The 22,654-nt window shown below is 56.7% G+C and overlaps 1 protein-coding gene across 2 annotated transcripts in view; it reads right to left on the bottom strand.

The window, feature by feature from the left end:
- DOC2B (double C2 domain beta) overlaps window positions 1-22,654 on the bottom strand; it is a 35,992-nt gene continuing 13,338 nt past the window's right edge. The window contains exons 3-9 of one of the 2 annotated variants that reach the window (XM_054847699.1): window positions 17,801-17,875; window positions 14,624-14,733; window positions 5,845-5,971; window positions 5,480-5,637; window positions 3,182-3,263; window positions 2,846-2,942; window positions 1-2,193 (exon numbers count right to left, since the gene is read on the bottom strand). In XM_054847699.1, coding sequence (XP_054703674.1) covers window positions 2,057-2,193; window positions 2,846-2,942; window positions 3,182-3,263; window positions 5,480-5,637; window positions 5,845-5,971; window positions 14,624-14,733; window positions 17,801-17,875 — 786 coding nt within the window. In that variant the 3' untranslated portion in view covers window positions 1-2,056. Of the gene's footprint in view, window positions 2,194-2,391; window positions 2,750-2,845; window positions 2,943-3,181; window positions 3,264-5,479; window positions 5,638-5,844; window positions 5,972-14,623; window positions 14,734-17,800; window positions 17,876-22,654 lie in introns of those variants that run through there. The other variant, XM_054847700.1, reaches the window with a different exon arrangement.

Raw genomic sequence — 22,654 nt, 5'->3', positions numbered from 1 at the left:
TTTTTTTTTTTTTTTAATCCCTTTTTATTTTGGGTTCTCGTTATAAATATTAACAAAACTGACAAAAAGTACACAGATAGATAATACTGAAATACAAAAGTCTTTTAGGATGCAGGTAAGGACAGTTTCTGCAGCCTTCACATGGTAGCAAAACATCAGTATCAAACATTTCACGAGGCCTGGCATGACGACCACCACTCTGCATGCAGCTGGGACGGACGGACGCACCGTCCGCTTCGAAAAGACCGGGATACGAAGTGAAGGAACCCACCCGCACACGTCGCGTCCTACTCCGCCTCAGGCGCAAACCAGTTTCGTGGCAAGATGTGCTGAAACAAAGGATGGGTTGAAAGTAACTTTGCAAGAAAAGGGAGGCACAGCCGACCCCGCGCTCCCGTAGCTCTCCTGGAAGCTCAGACCCAAACCAGGTTTTAAGGTGCTGGACCAGTGACAGACAGAGAGGATTACCGGGAACATCCTACTTGACACACTGCCGGCATTCAAATAAAATCCATGCATATCTGTAGATTGCCTTACAAATATTAAGTTATTAAAAAAGCCCCTATGAATGTTGTTTTATTCCCCCCCATATCAAACAAGGTGTAACACGATCGTCACTTTGAAAAGTAAACGTGGGTTTCCAGAGATCCGATTGCTTCCCTCCCCCCCGCCCCCCCCCAAAAAAAATCGGCAACACGCGCGCACGCACGCACACACAGCTACGGGGCTCGGAAGCTGTCGGTAATCGGGATCGACGGGGAAACAGCAGCTCTTCCTAAGAAATCAGGGGTTAAAGGCTTCAAAAATTTCTGGCAAGGTGCAGCATTTCGCAGAAAGTTTTAGCTCATCCCACCAGACAGGGTGGGTCACAGAGGAAGACAGCTGGGATTATGATGATGATATTATTATACTGTAACTGTGCCGTACACAGAAATTTGGTTTGCGTGCTGTTTGAGGCAGAAAACAGACCAACCTGATGGCCGCGCTGGAGCTGAGCGTCCGCAAACGTGATGCGGGCTTGGCCCCACGGCTCGCGGTGTAAATCACCTTGGTTGGGTTTTAGGTAATGGTGTGAATTAGAAAAGGATGACTAAGGGAAAAGTGACAGAAAAATTTAGCCTGAAAGCCGGCTTTGTTGGAAAACCAGCCATGCTGAAGCCCGGCTGCGTAGCTCCGGGCGGGAAGGCATGGTTTCATTAGGAGAGCGGCTGCTGTGAGGGCAGCGTGAGGCTTCGCTGCCGGTCCCGGGAAGCAGGAACGGCTGGCGGCTTCGCAGAGCTTTTTTTATTTTGCCCCTCCACTTCTGCAAACGCGAAGCCACCCGATCCCGGGGGCTGCGAGAGGGAAGGCGCGGTCTGCGCAGCCCTTTCAGCTTGCTGCCTAACATCACGCGGGTTATCGGAGAGGACGAGCACAACATTCCTGGAAGAAAAGCAAACAGTCTTCCTAGGTTATCAGGGGACACGATCATTCCAAGGGAGGAGCTTTAAATGCATAAAAGACTGTTTAGGCCCAAACCACAGAGACTGACAAACCACCAGAAATATGGCACAACTGCCTTGAGGAAATAGTTCCATGTTTGAGTGATGCCTTTTGCTCATATTAGATACACGCACGGAGACGGACGCATTCATTGTCGCCACTGAATTGCAAGGCAGCGAGAAGGTGATTCAGTATAGCAAAGAGTTAGGAGAGCAGTCGGAACTGCAGGGCATGCAGGCGTGTGGTGTCCGTGTGTGCGTGTGCACACGTGTGTGTGTGTGTGTGTGTGTGTCTCTGCATGCACGCGCATGCTCGCGAGTGCGTGTGAGCGTGTCGGGGTGCAAAGAGGCATTTTGGAAAAGCCTTGGGGGACGGGACCTGCCGAGCAGAGCAAACCGCCGCTGCCTTGTTCCCTGGGAAGGGTTTTTCCCTGCAGCCGGGCCGTGGCGTGGGGCGTCCCGCTCTCCCGGCTGCCCCGGTACCACGATCCCCCGTAGCCAAAGCCGTAAACGAGAGAAGTCCAAAGGCTGTGGCCGGCAGAGCTGTGCCCGCCTGTGGAGCGGCCCCGTGGCGCTCAGTCGCTGAGGACGGCCCCCGGCAGCTCGTTCGTTAGCGTGTGCCAGCGCTCGATTTTCTTGTCCTTGTTTTTCAGGCAGTCAAACCAGTGCTTCAGCCGCTCCCCTTTGGCATTAATTCCTAACACGACTCCACCTTGAGAGAGACACAGAGAGAGGGGGGGGGGGTGAGCACCAGCCCTGCGAGGGATGCCGAGGGATGCCGAGGGATGCCAGACGGAGCCAGGTCATGCACCCTATGCCCCAACCTGGTGCGACAGACGGGCAATCAGAGCCCAGCTTCCCCAGCCCCTCACGGCTGCGGTCCGGGACCTGCCCCGGGCAGCTTGTTCTTGTGCCAAGGGCTGGAGGCTCCTTGGGATTGCAGCGGCTGTCAGAGATACTGGGTACGTGTTAGCAATAAATCATGGTGACCAGTAACAAAATCACAACAGTTGTGCTTTGAAGCCAAGACATCCAACAGAGAAAAATGAAACCTCCCCGTTAGACCTGGTTTTTATTCACAAGAAAAGATGTGGAAACAGAAGGGGAGAGGGAGATGCATCTTCTCCCCACTTGGGTGCTCCTCACGTGGGGGTGTCTGAAGTGAGGAGCAGCGGGGTCGGCTGGGGGAGAGGCGGCTCAGGCGCAGGATAAAAGCAGAACAGAAACCCAACAAGAATGAATGTGAGGATGGAGAACAAAACCAGAGGCTGGAGAAGTGCGGAAGAGCAGCAGATGAAAAAAGAAGAGGCACAGAAGGTGAATATAAAAAAAAAAATAAAAGAGGCCAAGAAGGCCCCACTCACCTATGAAATCATTTGATTTCCCGATATCGTAGTCCCACACTGTGACTTCCAAGGTCTTTTTCGCCAGGTCGCCATGCTTTATCTCATAGCAAAACTCCTGTTGGGGAGAGGAGACAGAGTCAGGAGGAACCCAAGCCGGGTTCCTGCAGGGCTGGGACCCCCGGAGGGGGGGGTTATCCGTCCTCCTCCTCGGGCTGTTGCCCTTTGCCACCCACAGGGAACTCAGCCTTGAGTCCTCACCTAATGACTGAGGTTGAAGGGTTTTTGTTTTTTTCCTTTTAAGTCCGAGGACTGAGAAAAGCCTCTAGGTGAGAACCACAACTGGCCAAAACCCACCTCATTGAACTCTGGGTTCAGCGTCTTCTTCTTCACCGCCGTCTTATGTTTTGATTTCTTGTCCTCATCCGGTTTCAAGTAACTGCAAGGAGACCAACGCAGCACGGTCACGGGCAGGTCCCGTCCCCGCTCCCAGCGAGGAAGGCAGGTAGGGCTGCCCAAGCCCTCCTCTTCATCCCGGGCACAGGCGGGGGCACCTGTGGCTGCGGGACCAGCTCCTGAGCAGAGGTGTGGTGAGATGGGTGGCTGAGCCCCCCGAAACCTGCAGCTCCCTCCTCCCCTCCCCTGCCAAAATGCTGGAGATGGCTGGAAGGAAGCAGCATTTCCCCACGTTAGCACAAGAGTCCTCGGTGGGTGCCATCAGAGAGCACCGATTATCCCGTCTCCAGTCCCTAGGGGACACTGGCACCGCACACATGCTCCCAGCTCCCAAAATCAAATACTCCCAGCCCAGAACCAGTCCAGACCTGGGACCGTGCAACCGGTCTGCTCAGCCAGAGCCTTGCCAGGAGACAGAAACCACACGCAGGTGTGCAAGGGGGGAGCGGGAGCAGCGGCTGCGGCTTCGTGCGCTGCTGTTTCCTGCAGATAGTTTGCAGCGCAGCGGCGGGGCCCGAAAGCAAAGGGGATTAAAGTGCCAGTGAGCAGAGGGAGCACCTGAAATCTGGGCCAGGCCAAAGTCAACCCATCATCATTTTGTGCTGGTGCTCCTCTAAACATCGGTTCTGCTTCCTCGTTACACTTTCCAGATCTTGCTCATAATTAAAAAATTAGGGCTTGCAGCGAGAAGCGCCGCTTGTCGATCTGCTCTGATTCAAGCCCTGCAGATACAATCTACTGCAGATAGCACAAGGGACACCTACCAAACGACTGTGTGCAACAAAGGAAATTACGTTACTTAGGGACTGACCCTCTGATGAGCATTTCAAAATGCAAGAGCGGATTCTTATGCAAACATCTCTACTCCAAAAGAACAATTACACAGGAAGGCGAAAGCGTGCTGCTGACACGCTCCAGCACTGGCCTCCCAGGCGCCAGGCACGGTTTAGCCCGGTAGCTCTGCCTTAACAAATACCATCCCCAAAAGTGCCGGTTTTGGGTCAGCACGTCGGAGACGGGGACATGGGACGTGCGCGGGGTGGGGGATGCGCTGCTGGCACTTCCTCACCACGTCCCCCTGCTTTGCAGAGAGAGAATTTGAAAAATGCCATCCACCCAAAAACCAGGAGCTGCGGCGATGCGGGGCCCCACGCCAGCCTGGTTCTGCGTCAGCAAACCATCACCTTCCTCAGCATCCCTTAATAGCCCCTGATGACACGGACTTCCCTGAATCATTTGGGTGAGGTTGAGTCGCAGCAGCCCATTACAGTCATTTTAATGGCTTTTTTTCTTTTTTTTTTTTAAAAATATTGCTGGTATTTTTCAAAAGGAAAGGACTCCCAGTCATTTACATTGGAAAGTGTCAGCGGGAACTGTGAACGTGCCCTCGGCTCTGTTAACCAGGCCCCGGAGACACCCGAGCCATGGGTTGCAATTAAAGTGCTGTCTGACCTAATTACACACACGTGGTAATTAGAGCCTTTCCAAAGCGCGGGGTGATGGCCCCGCTGGCTGCCGGGCTGGGAGCTGGGCTGGGAGTCTCCTCTCCCTGGGGACCCGGGGAAGGGGGCGATTCATTGCCCGTCCCCTGGGGCTGGGGATGCCTGCGCCCCAGTGCCACCGGCCAGGAGGGCCAGACCCTGACACCTGGGGTGTCACCAGGAAGGAAAGCAAAGGGCCTCCCAGGTGCTAAGCGAGGTCCAGGACCATCAGGCACAGGCACCGTCCCGCTCGGGCGATACCCATCCCCGCGCTGCCGGATGAGACCCACCACCCGCCGGGCTGGGGCCGTGCCATCGGCAAAACCTGACCGTACCCGTCTGCTTTGGGCCACCAGTTCTGTCCCCAGGGCCGTGTCCCTGCCGCAGACCCTCTCCAAGCAAGGGCAGTGCCGGTGGGGCACCACGGGCACCCAGCCACCGCTGAGTCAGCGGGGACAACGCGCTGCCCCGGCACGGGGCGGGCACGGCCACACGCCACGGGGCAGATCCTGCACCCACGTTACTTTGAAACGCTGTAAAATAATCACCGGGGAATAACACGCTCCAGGCGAATGCAAACTGCTGCCGTGACATCCTCATTTGCATTTCCTAATGAGATCAATTAATTTCCACTGCAGGGAGAGGCAAGAGGGGACAGCAGGGCTTCACCGAGGGCTGGCAGCATCAGTGTCTCGCATGGCCGCGGAGCAGCACTCACGTTTTGACGTAGGGGTCGGAGTAGCCGTTGGCATCCATGGCGGCCAGGTGGGCGCAGCGGATGATGCCCACCAGCAGCCCCTGCTTCTGCGAGCTGTACTTGAGGGAGATGAGGATCCGGCCGCGCTCCTCCAGCGACTTGTCCTCTGTTTTATCTATCTGGGGGAGGGAACGCACCCAGTCCGGGGGCTGCTCTGGGACACAGCCGCGGCCGCACACCCACCTCCCCGGTGTGAGGGATACTCTTCCCATCCCTGATCACGTCTGAGGGGTAAAACTACCCCACGCTCCCACGTGCCGCAGGGACAAGCTGCTGCATCTGCGGGCCCATAGTGGGGGACGCTGCTCTGAACCCCCCCCACTCACCGGCAGCTGCTTCTCCAGGCAGATGTTGAAGTTTTTGGTCTGGTTGGGCTTCAGTTTCTTCAGCGGGATCCTCGTCTCCCCAATGAACTCGTTGTGGCGGAACTTGTCCTCATCGCAGACCGAGATCCTGCAATGAGCACAGGGTGAGTGGGGCTGCCGGGGAGAGGGGAGGCGATGGCATGAGGGAAGGGGCTGCCCCGTCACGCTGCAGGTCTCCCAGGCCAGCGGCCGGGCACCTCCTTCGCAGGCAGCCTGCGAGCATCAATCCACCGCTACAGCCCGGCCAGGGCAGCTCACGGTGTTTAAATGTGACACCCAATATTTTGGTCTGCTTTACCTCCGCAGCCGAGACACCTGAGGCTGCCGGGATGGAGGACGGGCCAGGTCTGGGGAAGCAGAGGGATGCGGGAGGCAGAGCCCGTGCTACACCGCGTCTCCCAGATCCATCACACAGCCGCCCACGCGGAGCTACCGGCATGTCCTGGCTGGGCCCCACAGCCACCACGGCCATCTCTCCTGCTCAGACGCCTTCCTGGCCAGGGCTCCTGCACCCCTTGGGATGGCTATCACCCCACCAGGGACTGGGGTCCCTCCAGGGAGATGCTCACAAACCCTGAACACCACAACGCTGGGGTGCCGCAGTCACTGTGTCTAACACACGCCCCGACCCAGGCACTGTTGGAAAAGCAACCTGGGGCCTCGAGCATCTTAATGGCTCTTCCATTAAAAATTCAAAGTCATTGGTGACTCAGGCGAAACTATTCCGAGCCACCACCAGCCCAGCTGCATCCTGCCTGGCCAAGGACGCTCTTCCTAAACCCGCTCCGGACTGCGTGGCCGGGAGAAGCGTGCGTCCCCGCAGGGCTCCCTCCCTCCCCACCCGAAGAGCTCGGGCACTTTTCTGAACATGGCAGCTCTCACCCAGGGTGTCCCCTGGCACTGGGGACCTGGCTGCCCGGTCTGGGACACGGAGGGGGTCCTCCACCTCCTCCCCCACCATGCAGACGAGACCGGGAGGGATTTGCAGTCTGTGAAAGGCATCACACCTCGGCCAGGCGAAGCTCTCCCAGCCCCGTCGCAGTCCTGGGACGCACTCCGTGACGGCAGCCTGCGTCCGAGGGCAGTGACGGCGATGTTGAGCTGTTTTCCGTGCGAAAGCTATAAATGCCTTTCCCTGAGCTGGCAGCTAATGAGTCATTTCTCTGCTGCTTCCCAGCCCGCTCCGGGCGTCAGGAGAGACGACAGAAGAGCAAAGTTAGTGCTTGCAGAGAGGCTCTGCTCGCGGCTCCTGAAATCCCAGCGAGGGGGCCAGGAGGGTGGTGGCTGCCTTGTGAGGGACTGGCTGTGTCCCAGCAGCGCTGCCTGGAGCCGGGGGCAGGGAAAGCCGTCCTGTCCCCCTCCCAAGGGAGCATCCCACATCCCGCACCCCCACCGGAGCCATGCAGGGACCGGCTGGGCTCCCCTTCCATAAAGGAAAGGCAGTTCCCTTCCCTTCTCTCCTTTCTCCCCTCTTTTTAAATCTTCCTACAGTGTCTTCTGGTCCTTCTGCCGCCTGATTTTTTTCTCCCTTTCACCCACTCCTGTGGGCGCCCATCTCTCACGGGTGGCACCTCTGCCTCCAGGGACCACGCTCTGCCTTGCCGGGTTTTGACAAACCGGGTCTATTCAGGAAGTGGGAAAGTAATTAAAGATCCCTCCTCAGAGTAACTAATTGCACGCCATGCCTCTGGCCTGCGCAGCGCCTGGATGGTTTATCCGTGGATGGTTTATCCATGGATGGTTTATCTGCGGATGGTTTATCCATGGATGGTTTGACCACCCCCATGCTCAGAAGCGATTAACAAGGTGGCAAGGGAGCCACGGGGACGGCTCCGTCGCACGGCACAAGGACTGTCAGGGCCGGGGAGCGGCAGAGGAAGTGGGTTTGGAAAAAATAATACAAGTGGGAAGACAGGGAATGCTGCTCTCCAGAAAACCATAGCTGGATGCGGCGTTACTATAGATACCCGCGAAAAAATCCACCCCACCGCAACAGTAAAATCCTCAAAGAGAATCTCAAATGCAGGCACAATATTTCCTATTTCCCGTCCTCCTCTCACCTCTCTTTTAAAGAACAAAACCAAAAAAGGAGCAGCGGCGGCAGCAGCTCCAGACAAGAAGCGGCACTTGCCAGGCGTGCGCAACCCCACGCCCATCTGGCCAAAGCGCTGGGGAGGGAAAGCAAGCGCCGTCACGAAAGCCGGGCTGAAGAGGAGCGTGGCCCTCACAAGGAGCTGACATGACAGCCAGGGGTCTGTTCTTACACCTGGCAGTGGCAGAGCGGTGCCGTCTCCGGCACGCTCGGGGAGGCAGGGTTTGGTGCCGGTTTTACCTCTTAAGAACATGAGTAACAAGATCTTCCCCCGACGTCGTCGAGCTGTGTCCCAGAAGCACAAGGTACCGAATGCAATGTCCTGCTGCGCGTTGCTGTGGGGCCCCAGAACCACCCGGGACAGGCGGAAGCCCAGGAAGGAAACGGCTGGAAAACTTCAGTGGTGGTGGCAGGGAGAGGCTGGAGAGCCCCACGGAGCCCCGTTTCGCTGCCCGCGGGGACACGGGAAGCCCCTCACTACCTACCTTAGCACACGCTGCGTGCCCATCTGTGTGTGATGGCCAGAGGCGGTTCAGACGCAGAGTTCCATGGCAGCCCTCCCAGTCCCTCAGGCTCAGCCCGCGAGCCCCAGCCCCTCTGCCTGGCTGCGGTTCATCTTCACGGGACGGTATTTTCCACCGGCGCAGGCTGGCGGGGCACCGGCCCCATAAGTGAAGGCAGCGAGCCCGAGCCAGACGAGCAGGCAGCTCCGGCCCCAGCCCTCCCTTTAGAAACAGGCGTAATGCAATTACACTGGCTTGAAATTTGTTACGAGAAATCGATGTGATGGAATTTTTATGCCTTGGGTTAGAAAATCAACTCCATGACAAACAGCTAGAGACGCCTCCGGCAGCCACGTTCACCTGCCATGCCGAGCCCTCTACCTCAACCACCCCCCTTTATTAAACCCAATCCCTCAAGATCAGCTTTTGATTTGACAACTTCCACTGAGGGGGTCCTGATCTTTAAGTTAAGGGCTGTGAAAACCACCTTGGAAGAAAACTAAGCAGCAAGTGAACAATCGCTGCTCGTTAAACTTATTCTCCCTCCTACTCAGCCCGGGCTCCCGGGTTGCAGTCCTGACTCACCGCGCAGCCCAAGCCACTCCGCTCCGCTGACTCACGACTTGCCCTCACACGCGCGTTCCTCCGGCCTCTTTCCCGACGTGGAAAGGGGACAACGGGAGTCACCGAGGACCCTTTTCCACAACGCGCGTGCACGTAACAGGCAGCGGAGCCTGAAGACGCATCTCCTGTATCTAAGATCCCTTATGGTCCCTATAGCAACTTGGGAGGCTCTCGACGGAGGAGCAGATGCGCAGGTGATGTCTGCTTGGCTTAAGGACAGGCAACACCTGGTAAGGAGAGAAAATAGCAAGAGGCACTATCCAGCTCTCCCCAAGACAAAAAAAACGAGGATTCAGTCACATTTTGGGCTCCATCACAAAATGCCTCAAAGTCTGAGCACAGAAGCCACAGCAGAAGTTAGATGCAATTAGGAGCATGCCCGCAGCAAAACTCATTGAGTGCTTCTGGAGCTAAGCAACTTGGGATCCCAAATCTCTAAGTGTCTGCAGTACGCCTATTAGACCTGAGCAAATACTATTTTCTGAATAATATATTTAATGAGTCATGATGTTTGTCAAACACATGATTAAACAAAGAATTCCTGGCATTCGTGGGCTAGCTGAGCATCACATGAATAATGCATGGCTTCGCCAATATATCTGGATATGAATAATTGTATCCAATATCTGACCAGCTCTGATATTTATTATGAACACAATCTATTTATTGCATATTACATGTATTATTTAAATGTAGGCGACTGTATTCTGCCTGTTCCAATTTCCCCTGCAGCATTGCTCTGCCTCCCACTGTCATGCACCCTGGCTTCCCACCACCGGAGACCGCGGCCGAGCTGCTGCGGCACGGCCGTGCTCAGCCCACAAACTGGGAGCAACGGTGCCTGCAGGCAGGGACTGGGAGCGGGGACTGCAGGGTGGGATTTACCCTGGTGCTGGCAGGGAACCTGCCCCCCAGCCCAGCCACCCCGGCTCTCCGAGTCCAGCGTCTTTCAAGCGGCTCTGAATTTGGCTCCTCTCAGGATGGTGGGTGGTTTCATTGCTATTAAGCCTTGGGCTAGACTCAAGGATATTTAATTCAATGAATGGATGAGACCTTTCAAGATCCTCCCACCCGCTGCGTTTCATGAAATCTGAAGTATCTGGTGTTTTTTGAAGGGGTTGATTCATTAACAAAATCCTGCTTGCCAGTGCAATTAGCTGGGCTGCCTCCACCTCTCCTTCTCCCTAGGGGGTGGTCCTGCTCGGGGAGGTGAACCCCAATGGCTCCCAGGTCTTGGGTCCGTCCCAGCGAAGTCGCTCGACCAGTTCGGACGAGGCCGCACGGGGATGAGGGGCAGGTTGTCAGGGCACGGCGTGGGGCTGGGGTATTGGGCAAGAGGGGATTCGTTACACCGCTCTCCAGGCGGCAGCGGATGCTCCTACTCCAGCCCCGTGCTGGACACGTCCCACCAAGAGCCCAGGTGGGCAGGGAAGATTTTTGAGTGTTTCTCCAGCCTTTCCACTGCATCACACGCTCTCCAGGCAGCAGGGAGGCGAAGGCTGGCGGCAGCTTTGATCTTGACCATTATTTTTACATTAAAGAGACTTTGCAATCGCGTTCCCTGCCTCTCCGTGAATCTCAGCACCAAGGAGGCACCTGGGGAACGATCACCTCCCAAGACCAAGGGGAGCATCGCTCATGCTCTTTCAACTACCAGCAGCTGCCTTGCAGGAGCCTCTCCTGATTAGCGCCAGGAAAGCCAGTGTCCCCACAGCTTTGAAGTCAGCTTTTCCTGGCGAACGAGGAGATATTTTGCCGTGATGATGGGTGGGCGAAGAGAAGCACCGAAGGTGGGACAATACACGGCACGGGAGATGCTTCCTGCAGGAAGTAGCACTGGGAAGGTGAAGGGCCATTGCCACTGGGGTTATGGAGAGGCTCACGGAGGAGAAACAGCTCAGCCCACACCAAAATAAAAAATCCTCAGTGAGCCCCAGGTGCCAGGGACCCCAGCCCATCCATCCCTCCTCATGTAACCCAAAGATCGCTCCCCAGCTGGGCAGTAAGGACACAATTCATTAGGTGTCTAAATGAGGAGGTGCAACATTTCTCAGCCTTCCATTCTTCTACTCGATTAAATATCCAGTGTCTGGAAAGAAGAGAAATCTAAGCAAGGAATGAAAATAAAAGATGGATTTTTCTACCTTGTGGCTGGTTTACAAGAAGTCTCATCTCATCTAAACTTGCCTCAGGATAAATAAAATCTCCTTTGCCAATATCTTAAACCGTGAAGATGGAGAGAAGAAAAAAAGGGGCTGGGGAATTGCTCTTAAGGAAAATGAAGAGCACTTGAATTTTGGGCTCTGGCTCCGCCATGCAAGATAAGAAATGGAGCCACGATGCTCAGAAGCATTGCTTTAGCAGAGGAATTCCCTAGGCCATAGGCAAGAGTCTGAGTTCCCACCTGAAATTCTGCCGAACCCGTTGGGCAGAGCAGCTGAGCACACGCCACGGCCCGAGGGCAGGCTGGGTCCTGGTGCCGCGACAGCCGTTTGCGCTGGCGGCCAAAGCTCGGCATGGGAAGAAGCACCGAGCACAGGGAAGGACACGGGGCCACCAAGGGTGTCCCTGCACCCACCCTGCAGTACGCTGGCTTCAGAGATGGGACTGAGAAACATTTTTTCATTTGGACCTTTACACACCCATCTACATGTGGGACATTTTTTAACCGGATCAGAGTCCTGACTAGAAAAATTTATTGGGGTCCCCACAAGAGAAGAGGCTGAAAACCCCTTGGGAAGACCCACCGCAGCCAGGGGAGGAGATGGCCCACACGACAGGCGACAGCCCCACGGCAGAGGTGCCAGCCGGGAAACCTTCTCCACCCAAAAGTTTGTCTCTTTTAATTCCTCCCCAGAGTCTTTCTCAGGCAAAACCAAAGCCACGAGCCCCAGCCCTACAGCAAGCTCCACTTCACAAACTTCTCCACTTTTCTGCTCGCACAACCTTCCCAGGGAGACGGCAGAGCCACCTGAGCCCCTCTAAAAAACATACCATCCAGCCCAGAGTTCACCGGCTTTTAGGTCATCTTTGGTGCGCCGACTGCCATGGTAACACCGAGGATGCGATTTCCCTTTCTGCCCCACGCAGGAAAAGGCTGGTCCTGCCCGCCGGCACGCAGGGACGGGGGCTGCTGAGGTGCCCAAACCTTGAGCCTCATTAGTGCCGGGGTGGTGGGGCCGGGGGGTCCTGTGCCGCCACGTTGCTGGCAGAGACTAGGCTGTGCTAAATCCCACAGGATGGAGTCTGCTCCATCTGGACCCCAGCTCTATGCTTGGGGGTGAGGTGGGGATTCGCGTGGCCCCTGTGGTGCTCCCGGCCACCGGCGGCCCTCGTGGCAATGTCACTGTGGAGCTTGCCGCCTCCGTGGGGACAAGCTCCAGCAAATCCCATCGGCTAGCTGCAAATGCCGATGAGTCAGAACTGCGCTTGGATATTCCTCTCCACGTGGAGAGGATTTTGATCCTTAATTATCACCTAATTCTCCAGGGTCGGCTGCCAGCAAGGAAATCTCAGTTGCAAAGCACAGTCTTCATGCAGAGCGCTGGAGAGCCTGGGACCTCCCTGCAAAGCCGCAGCTCCGACGGGCGCGAAGGTGCGAGAGGGATGGCTCTGATGGCACGGGCAGACGCCAAACCCCGGGGATGCTGCCCCTGCATGAGCAGATGAGGCTTCGCAGGGAGTTTCACTCCCCGCAGAACGCCCGGCTGGGAACTCGCACGGGGCAACCGCACCGCAGGCGAGCCCGAGGCTTCCCTCGCCTCCCCGGAAAGGTGCCCTTTGGAGCTGCTTTGGGTAATTGGCCGTTAACCGACCACACCAGCAATCTCCTGAGCCCCCTGTGGAGCTCACAAGACAGAAACGCTGTCTCCGTTCAGCCATGTCCCCCCACGGAGCGAGGGGTCCCTGTGCATTACCTGCAAGTGGGGTACAGGGATCCGTGCATGGTGTTTAGCTTTGGGGGGGGGGGGGCACACACAGCCCCGTGCACTGAGCCCTGCGGGAGCCCACAGCCACGCTTGGCTCCCTGCAAAGTGCCCGCAGTGCCCACGCCGGCGGGCAGGAGCGGGGATGTGCTAACGAGGGATTTCTGCGGGGAGAAGGGGAAATTCAGCCTGGCCCATGCACATGTTTCTGCGTGCCCCCCCCCCGCCCTGCCATCCCTGCTGCTTCCCAGGAGCGGGCGAGTGCAGCCCCTCCCCGGGGAGAAGCAGCTACCAGGGTCCCCGAAAGGTGGGGGTCAAGCCCTTCTGCTCCCTGGCACATTTCAGCAAACAACTCAGCCGAAAATCTCTCTACAAACCGATTTCCACGCTTGAAGAGACTGAAAACTTCAAAGCCTGGAGTGAAAAAAAAAAAATAAAAATACCCACCAATAATAATAATAAACGAGCCTTCCCAGCCCGACAAGCCTGCAGCACTTTGAGCATGACTAATATTTTCCATGTGAAATAATAATCCGCGGCGCTAAATTTCTCATCTCTATGCACATTGCGGATAACAGGTGGGCTCTGCCCAAATTCACCTCCGAGCAGGACCTTTCATAGAGCAGCTTTGCACTCTCGTCATGGGGAAAATAATAAACTCCCAGGGCACTGCAAATAAGGAGGGTCAGATTCCAGCCACGGAGCTGACAAAGCCCTGAGTCCTTGGAGTAGGATGTAAAATCCTCCTTTGTTTGACAGCAGATCTTACAGCAAATCCCCCTGCATAGCAATCCCAGATCAGAGCGGCGATGGAGCGCCCGAGGCCACCCAGCACCCTCCCCGGGCAGGATCTGTCCGCAGGCTCTGGGTCAGCCCCTGCCCTCGCCCAGCTGGGACAGTGGCCAAGACACGACAACCTTTGCATTCCCAAAGGAGCAGCACTTCCAAGCCCGCACGGCCCCGCCGTGCTGCCCCTGCCCACCTCCAGCCCCACGCAACGACCCCCAGCCCCCGGGAGATGCTGCCAGGAGATGCTGAATGTGCAGACACCGAACCAAACCGAGAGAATAGAATGCATACGTACAAACGCTCTTCACTTAGTTTGACAATAATTCACAGATGCCTCCAGCTTTCTTCCAAAAAGCTCAGCCTCGAGAGGGGCCCAGAGCTCTCCCGGGGAGATTTTCACAGCAAGACGTGACCGTAAAGCCTTTAACACGTGCCCGTAAGAGCTGGGCATGAAGAGGTTAAAACCAAACCAAACAGGAGCCCAGCGAGTGAGTTATGAAGTTAATGACAAAACAGGACCACACTCCTCACCGGCCATTCCAGCCCCGGCTCCTGTAAATCAAGTGTCGGTCACCGCGGGGGTGACGGACGCGTGCGGCACATGTGCACGTGATAGGCTTTGGTGGGTAATAACTCTGCCACCAGCAGCTGCCAGGACCGTCCTGTGGGGCTGGGGCATGGGGGTCCCCGGGAGCTCCCTGGGATGGGGAGGGATGCCTGGGGTGGTCCCGAGGGGACGGGAAGGGACACACGTCCCCCCCCAGTGCCGGGCTCAGCACCGTGCTCACCCCCGCCCAGGGCCCTACCGCAGGGTCTTGCGGATCATGTCCTCATCGGTGATGCCGTAGTAGGTGAGTGTCTCGTTCCAGGTGGGGTTCAGCGTGTTGCGCAGCGTTTTGGTTCTCAGTTTATTTGCCTGGAAAAGCAAAGGAGACAGCGGTCAGTGGGACCCGGCCCCAGGCGATCGTTTGGGCACCGAATGCGCCGAAGAGCAGGGACAGGGGAGAAAAGGAAGCACGGTTTGGGGACGAAGGGGCAATTGGCGCTGTCGCCCTTCTGCCCCAGCACCATAACCCAGCCGGTCCTCAACGGGGTGGCCCCAATCCACCCTGACCGCAGCAATAACCACAGCGGCAGAGACAAGGCGACTTGCTCATTTATAAAGCGATCCAACCCCGCATCCCGCATCCTGGAAACAGCCAGCAAAATGGGAACCTTGGCAGAGCGCAGCAAGAGGACAGGGATTTCATTTATGCAACAGGAGAGAGAGAGAGGGAAAAAATGTCTTTGCAGGTTCATTAAAAAATACCAATTTGCTGTTCTGGCTGTTTATTTGCATCCTGCTCCCAGCGCAGCTCCCGTTCCTGCCTGACTCAAAATAACTTCCTTGATACGCATTTTGTTAGCACTGGCAACTCCTTCCAGCGCCGCAGCTCTGCAGAGCGGGAGGCCAGGGACAGCGGCAGAGCAGAAGCAAAGGGCTGCGCCTCCAGACAGGGCTGCTCCATCAAACCCCAGCCGGGGACAGCCTGGGACAGCCTGACAGAGCAGCAATCGTCCCTCTAATTAGGCGTAAAGTCAGAAAGTTCATTCCCTGCCTCAGCCGCCGCTCGGTGTAAGGAACGCTCGTGAAATCAACACTTCGAAGTTGTCCTGAGCTTATTTATGGGAAGCTGCTACATTCCCCGTCTTGGGGTCACCAGCCCTGTGCTGGAGGTGAGGGAGATGTGAAGCATGGGGTGAGGAAAAGAGCTTGTGCTTGCAGCTAAGGGGGGGAGGGGGGGTGTCACCTTGGTGGCATGTCCTTTCCCCACCAAAAGCACCCCAAACACACGACCTCTTCCAGATGGACTAGGCATGGCCACTGGTGGGAGGAGCTGCCGGTGCAGCGGAGCCGTTGAGGGACCACGGCGCAGCGGCTCACTCCCAAATGCTTTGTGCTGGGTTTGATCTCTCGGAGATAGAGAAAGCCTCTGAATTTTGTGCTGTGTTTTCATTTAGCTTTCCAAAGCCATTTCTGCCTCTGATAGAACCCGGGGCCCCGTGTAGCGCTGTGGAGGCTGGCTGAGGAGCTGTGAAACGCCGAGCGCCAGGTTAGCAGGAGGATACCCCTGGAGCAAGGCAGGATGCTCCAGGAGCCGACCGGGATGCAGGGGCAGGGACTCAATTAGCAGCAGCGTCTAACGCCCTGCAACGCCTATCGCTTTTCACACCGCTCGGGCAGGAGGTTGTCCGCAGCGCAGGAGGGGAAGGTGCCGGCCGGGCAGTGCATGGGCAGCCAGCGCCGCTGCTCTTGGGCACCAGCCTCGCAGAGTCGATCCCTGCGTGCCCGGAGGCACGTCCAGGGGCAACAGCAGAGCGATGCAAACCAAAGGAGACTGCAGACAGGTGCTCTCATTTATGGCCTGCCATCACCGTTGATTTAATATCTCATCTGCCTTAAATCTTTCCCAATTTTGTAAAGTTGCTTCAAACAAGGCACTTTGTCGTGCCAGGTTTCATCCCACGCCTATTTTCTCTCCTTCCTCGGTGATACCGTGGCCGCCACGCCAGGCTCCAGCCGGAGCAGCAAGATATGTGTCAGAGAGGGAGCGTAAAGCCTGCCGGGGGGTGACAAGGACGGCAGGGAAAGCGCCCTGATGGCACCCGCTGCCTGCTCGGACCCACTGGGGCCTGATCCTGGGGCTGCGGGGGGGCGGGAAGGAGAGCGGGTTTAGCTAAGAGGGCAACGTGATGGGCATCACTCAGCAGCTAGCGCTGCCCTGCGCTAAGGGGCCAAATTAAATCAGAGGAATGGAGCTCTGGGGGCACCTTTTTCTCCCATCTGGAATGATTTAATAGTCAGTAATCAGCTCACGTGGAGATATCTGCATGAGGTGAACGAATCCCACCCTGCTTCCCATGGCGCTGCCCTCTGCCGCAGCTGCCTGAGAGCCCAAGGCTGGGACAGAAACACCCGAGGGACCTGGGGACCATCCTGCTGCTGGAACGATTGTGCAGAAACATCCAGCCCAGGACGCATCCGTGATCTTCCCCCATCTGCTCACCTCTCCCAGAGCAGATCTGGGCGGTGCTGCTTGGAAACAAGGCACATAGACGGCAACCACAGAGGCAGAGGGACGCGGGGGGCGAGGAGAGGGTCCCCCCACTGCCTTGTGCAGTCTGCAGCTCCCGTGCTCAGAGCTTCCCTCCCGCCTCTCTGGTCTCCATCACCTCCAGCAGAAATGCTAATCAATGCATTTGCAAAACATGGAAATGACAGATAATATCGCTGATGAAAGCGCTCCTGGCTCTCCTATTTCCAGCGGAACTTGAAATGTGGTTAAAAACTCCCTCTACCGCCCTGAACATCATGAATTAATTCAACTGAACCGTAACAAGTAAATATACCTCCCGCAAAAAGGTCTTTCCTTTAGCGTAAAATAAGAGTGCAATTAATATTCATAACACATACATTTAGCATTTAAATTCAACATCCCCATCAGTTACACCAAGCTCTCACCACACATCAATATCTTTAATTACTCTTCTCTCCAGCAAGCGCTGTACCTAAGTAGATAGAAATATTTCCCTTATGATTTATACATTGCTTTATTATGATCTGAGGGGTTTTAAATGCAAAAGAAAAAGGGAAAAAAAAAAAAGAAAAAAGAAAAAAAGGAGCTGGTTTGTTTATAGCTCCAGATCGTTTCACCCAGTGTTCCCCGGGGGCTTCCTGAGCTCCCAAGGGCGAGGAGCCGGGGCTGGCACCCAGCTCCCAGCAGTGTTTTACTGGAGAGCCACTTGCTACCTCTGCAAGGATATTTTTAGCCCCAATGCTTATCTCTGGCCGCTGCTCTCTCCTGGGCAGGAGACTCGAGGGCTGGTTGCAGCAACCAGGAGCCCCTGGATGAGGAGCTTCTTCCCGGGAAACCTCCCGGGTCTGATTTCAAAGGGAAAGGTGCAGCCCCAGGAAGGGAAGGAGAAGCAAAAAGGCATCTCACCTTACTGGCTCCGGGAAGCAAGTGCAATTTGACGTATGGATCGGCCAAACCATTATGGTCCATCGGCTTCAGGCCCTGGATGGAGAGGAAACAGCAAAAAGCAGGAGTCAGGACAATGGCGAGACACTGGACAGGTGGGGTGGCTCCACCGAGCCCATCGGCTGATGCCCGTTTCCACGGGACGTTGTCAGTCCGTGGAGTAAAGGATCGGGGAAGGAGGAGAGTTCGGTTCGGTGCAAGATCCGGGCTGTGCAGCAAAAGCTGAGCACGCTCAGCGTTCAAACGCCGTCTGCGGTTTGTGCCGAGGAGGGGCTGCGGGAAGGCTCCTCACCCGCGTGTGGCATCGGCCGCAAAGCACCTCTCCATTCTTCCAGCAGCTGACTCTGACACCCTGATCGCAATTAATTTGGGGGTTAAGTAAATCAGCACAGTGATTTTCAAGGTTTAAAATTACAGGGTTTTGTCATTTAATAATTGCTTATGAGCAAACACACACCTCTGCTGTTGTGGTGTTACTTTTAAGCGCTCCCAGAGGGTGTGATAGCACCTACCTACTCTTCGTTATTAAGGCGCAGCTGAAGGAAGAACAGCTTTCAGGCCCGCGGGAGGCTGTCGCCAGCCGACTGCCGCGGCATTTGCAAGAAAATCTGGGGGTGCCGGAGCACGAACGCAAGGAACCGCTCGCTGCGGTCATTTCTGATGGATTTTCTACGAGACCCTCACAGCTCTCTGTGTTTCTACGAGTTTCTACGAGACTCTCGCAGAATGATGTGGATCATGTTTGTTATAGCGATGCTCTGGAGTTGACCCTGCTTCGGGCAGAGGGAGGAGACAAACCCGCTCTTCTAAACAATCGGCGGGCTGAAAATTATCCAAGGGTGATGCACAAAGCCAGCCCAAAGCCATAACTGCACAGTCTGCATGGAAACAAACTCCACGACGTAGGGAAGCAACACAGGAGCATGAAAAATGGAGCCTAATTTTTACCGATCCTTAGTGGAAATGATTACGGCTACACCACGACAGTCCTTGGATTATTTCCAGCCTAGCCGCGGGATCCCTGCGGGAGTTCTGTATCTAGGCTGTCTGAAGGAATCCTCTGCCTGGATCAGAGGAGGGTTTCTCTGCAGAGGTACCCATCCAACCCCGGCTCCAAACCGGGCCTGGGAACAGGCTGGGTGATGCTAAAGACTCGTCAGGCCCGTTGTGTGATGAGCAGAGCACTGGGTGCCCAGGATTAATGAGTGTGTGCAGCTGCCGCGCGTCCACCTGGCAGGAAAGCAGTCGTACGGGCTGCTGGTGGAAAGGCTGCGTGCGATGGAAATGTAATGATCGAGGGCTGGGTTTGGGCAAAGCAAAGAGAGGAATGCTGGGGGAAATTGCTTCCATACTTTACAGGTAGGAAATAACGCATCCGGCTTAACCCACAGCACCGAGGCAGCCCCCCGGGACGTCTCCGTCCCACCCGGCCCCGATCTGCGCAACTTGGTCGAGGGTCTGAGCTGCTCCCGACCTTGGTGAGGGCTCTGCTTTGGAGCGTGCTGCCCCGGGGCAAGGGAGACCAAACGGTGCCCAGCAAAGGAGATTTTGCTTCTAAAGCAGAGCCAGAAGGATAAAAATAGCAGCAGCGAGTGGAGGTTAAACGGCTCTGCTTTAACTGCAGCGCCTCTCCGGTGATGCCCCTGGCCCAGAGAAAGAGGAAGGCAGCAGAGGACGGGAGGAAGGTGATGGTGGTGTCGGCTGTGGCTCCACAGGCAGACACAGCAGCCAGGGCTCGGGACGGGGTTCGGCCAGCCGGGAACGCTCACTGCTCCCCGCCGGGCGAAGCAAAGGCTGCCCACAGCCTCCCGCGGCGGAGGTGCCCCACCTGCCCGGTGCTGCGTGGCAAATGAAATCAGAAGCGAGCAAGCAAATTCCCCTGAAAATGGATGGAGAAAGACAGGCAGCTCTGTAATTCACCCATCAATTCAGTTCAATTAAATTAGCTTCTGAGGAGGCTATTAAAGGCTTTTTTAACAGATGTGCTATGGAAGACAGAGTGACAGGAGCCTGGAAAATGGCTCCTAATGTCACGTCTACCTCCCTCCCGTGTCCCTCGATACAAGTTTGGCACAGGGCTGAGTTTAGTCCGAGAGCAGCCCTGAAGACTCTGCCCCGCTGAGCTGCTCCCGCGAGCGCTCACCCCTCGCAGGGGGACCAGGACCATTGCTTCCCCTGCCTGGAGGGACCTCCAGCCTAAAGCTGCCCCGAGAGGCAGAGGAGGAACACAGGGCACGTTCACGGGGGCAGAGTCTCCCGTTGCCTTCAGCCAGGGCAGCCCCAGCTCCGACCAGTCCTCCTGCTGGGACCAGTTTTATGGTGCTGTGTGCCATGGCATCGGTGATGGAGCCAAGACCGAGCCTCATCTTTTTCCTTCCTCTACCCAACCCCAAAATCCCTGCTGCAATTCTACGGAGACCAACGGCCCTGCTGCATCCCAGCTGCTGCCAGCTGCTCTCCGTGCCAGTGACATTTAGCTAATCAATAGGATTTAATTATGAGTCGGGCTAATCGGGCTGCCGATTAACGCCATGCTAGAGGCATACAGAAATCACAGGAGACAGATTCGTTCCAACATTCGGCCCACGGTGAGCTGCCTGCCCAGTGGGCAGGGCCCCCCGCTGCCCAAAACCTGGCCTGGCTACCTCTTCCTGGGCCAAGGCATCCCATTCTGAAATGGGGCAAACTCTGCACTTCCACCCTGACAACCCAGAGGGCACACAGCTTTGAGACGGGAATTTCCCTGCAGTGATAAATATTTATGAGTAAATTCATAAGTAATGCTCAGTGCAGACCTCCAGCACGTGGCTTCACTTGGAAGTGGGGGAGCATCCAAATGTTCAGTGGGGTGGAAACTCCTGGGTGTTTTCTAGCTGTGGCTGCAGGCAGCGGCGCAGGGAGAGCAGCCCAGATACGCTCGCACCGGCAGCGTCTGCCCTGCCCGGGGCCAGGGAGCTGCCTGCACCCCTGCCTGCACAGCTACCTGAGTCTCGCCCAGGGCATCTTCCTCCTGAAAGCAGGAGAGCGGCGGAGCTGCAGGAGAGCGCAGCCCCACAGTGTCTGTGCTGCTCACGCCCCTATAATTGTTATTATCTCACTCCATACAGCAGGTTGGGCTTTGCAGGACTGAGCAGAAAACGAGAGTCTCACCACGGCATGGCATGTCAGGGCACGGACCCTGGCGCCTGCACGTTAATCGTATCATTTTCTATCACATTTTATAGGAGGGGGTGATGCCCAGCACAGCCCGGGGGCAGCCCGGCTGTTGCCCACGCATGACAGTACAGATCGACATAACCCCGGGAGAGCGCGCGGCACTTGTGCACGGCAGCAGGCGGCGAGGGGAGAGCCCTCCTGCCAGCCTGCCACGCGCCTGCTCCCGCAGTCCAGACACGGGCTCCCACACCGCCCTGATTTATTCTCCCATCGATCCGAGCTGAGCCGCAACGTGCCTGAATTCATCCGCGCCTGAAGCGTGAAAGTCAGGGTATGGGCAGGGCTGCTGCCAAGACCGAAAGCCATTAGTGTGAGGCGGCCGCTGGCAGCCTGCCTGCTCCTGCCTGCACAGGGGCCTGAGCTTGCTGCCAGGTGGGGAGAGGCGGCAGGAACGCCAGTCACACCACCACAGCCCTACTCCGGCTGGGGAGCGATGGGTTTCTCAGTTCTTACCTCCCTGCTGCCACGAGACCCGGGACAGCATCTGCTTTGGCCCCACGGTGCAGCACCGGAGAGCCCTGATGCCATGGCAGGTCCCTGGGGGTCACGCCAGCGTGGCGGGGGTGACAACGTGGGGCCGGCGCAGGCAGCATGGGGAGAGGCACGGCGGCTGCCCCACCTGCCGACACCGTACCCTGATCGCACCCGCTGAAGGCAACGCCAAAGCGTAGGACTGTCCAAAGAGGTCAAGGCTGGAGGTGGACGCTCCTTGAGAGTGCCGGGGTCTTCCCTCACCTTGCAGAGGCAGAACGTGCTTCACAATCCAGATGTGGACAAACAGCAGCCCTGCACTCAATCCGTTCATCTCCGGGTGGCACTGGGACCCTTGCTTCCCTGGCCAGAGCCTGCCGCGGTGCCGGGCACGCGCTGCCTTCCAAAGTCAGCTTCCAGATATCCATCTGTTGGCACAGAGTGCCCTGGGAAACTGAGGCACCAAGCACCTCACTCCTGCTGTAAGCAGACAGCTCGGTAGCCCCACAGCTACCAGCTTCCACGCCCATACCTCCCGCAACAAAGCAAACCTCCTCTCATTCCCTATTCCAGCTCCATCCGAACTTGGGATACAGGCTTGACCTGAGGGTCTGGAAACACCCAGCGTCACGCAGATCCCGCTGTGAACGGACCCCAAGAAACACCTCAGCCGTCCCCAGGCACCCGGTACAGGGCAAACCCCCCGGCATGGAGAGGTTATCCCGACCTCCTGCACAACAGAGCGGCTGACGGCTGCAGAGCAGAAAATTGGTGGCGGAGCATGCCTGATTGGCTTCAACCCGCCTCCGAGAGCCCACTAACCCCCTTCCCACTCCCCGGGAGCCGATAACGGGACTCAGGAGGGCCATCAGCAGACATAAAAATGCTGGAGATTAAAATAAACAGAAGCAAAAAGATCAAAAAGGAGAGAGAGGTTGGTTTGGGGGGGTTATTGAAGGAAGAAAGAAAAACCCTTCTCACGTGGCTGAAATAGCCCAGGTTTTAAAGGCTGCTGGCAGCGACTGAGGCTCCAGGACACATCCCGAGGGCACCTTCCTCAGGGCCCTCAGACACCGTACCCAAGCCACTGGCCAGGCCAGCCCCAGCCCGGGTCCAGGGCACATCCCA

This window comes from Grus americana, chromosome 19 (genome assembly GCF_028858705.1).
Source record: "Grus americana isolate bGruAme1 chromosome 19, bGruAme1.mat, whole genome shotgun sequence".
Classification (NCBI taxonomy): domain Eukaryota; kingdom Metazoa; phylum Chordata; class Aves; order Gruiformes; family Gruidae; genus Grus; species Grus americana.
This window is presented reverse-complemented; position numbering and strand designations above follow the sequence as displayed.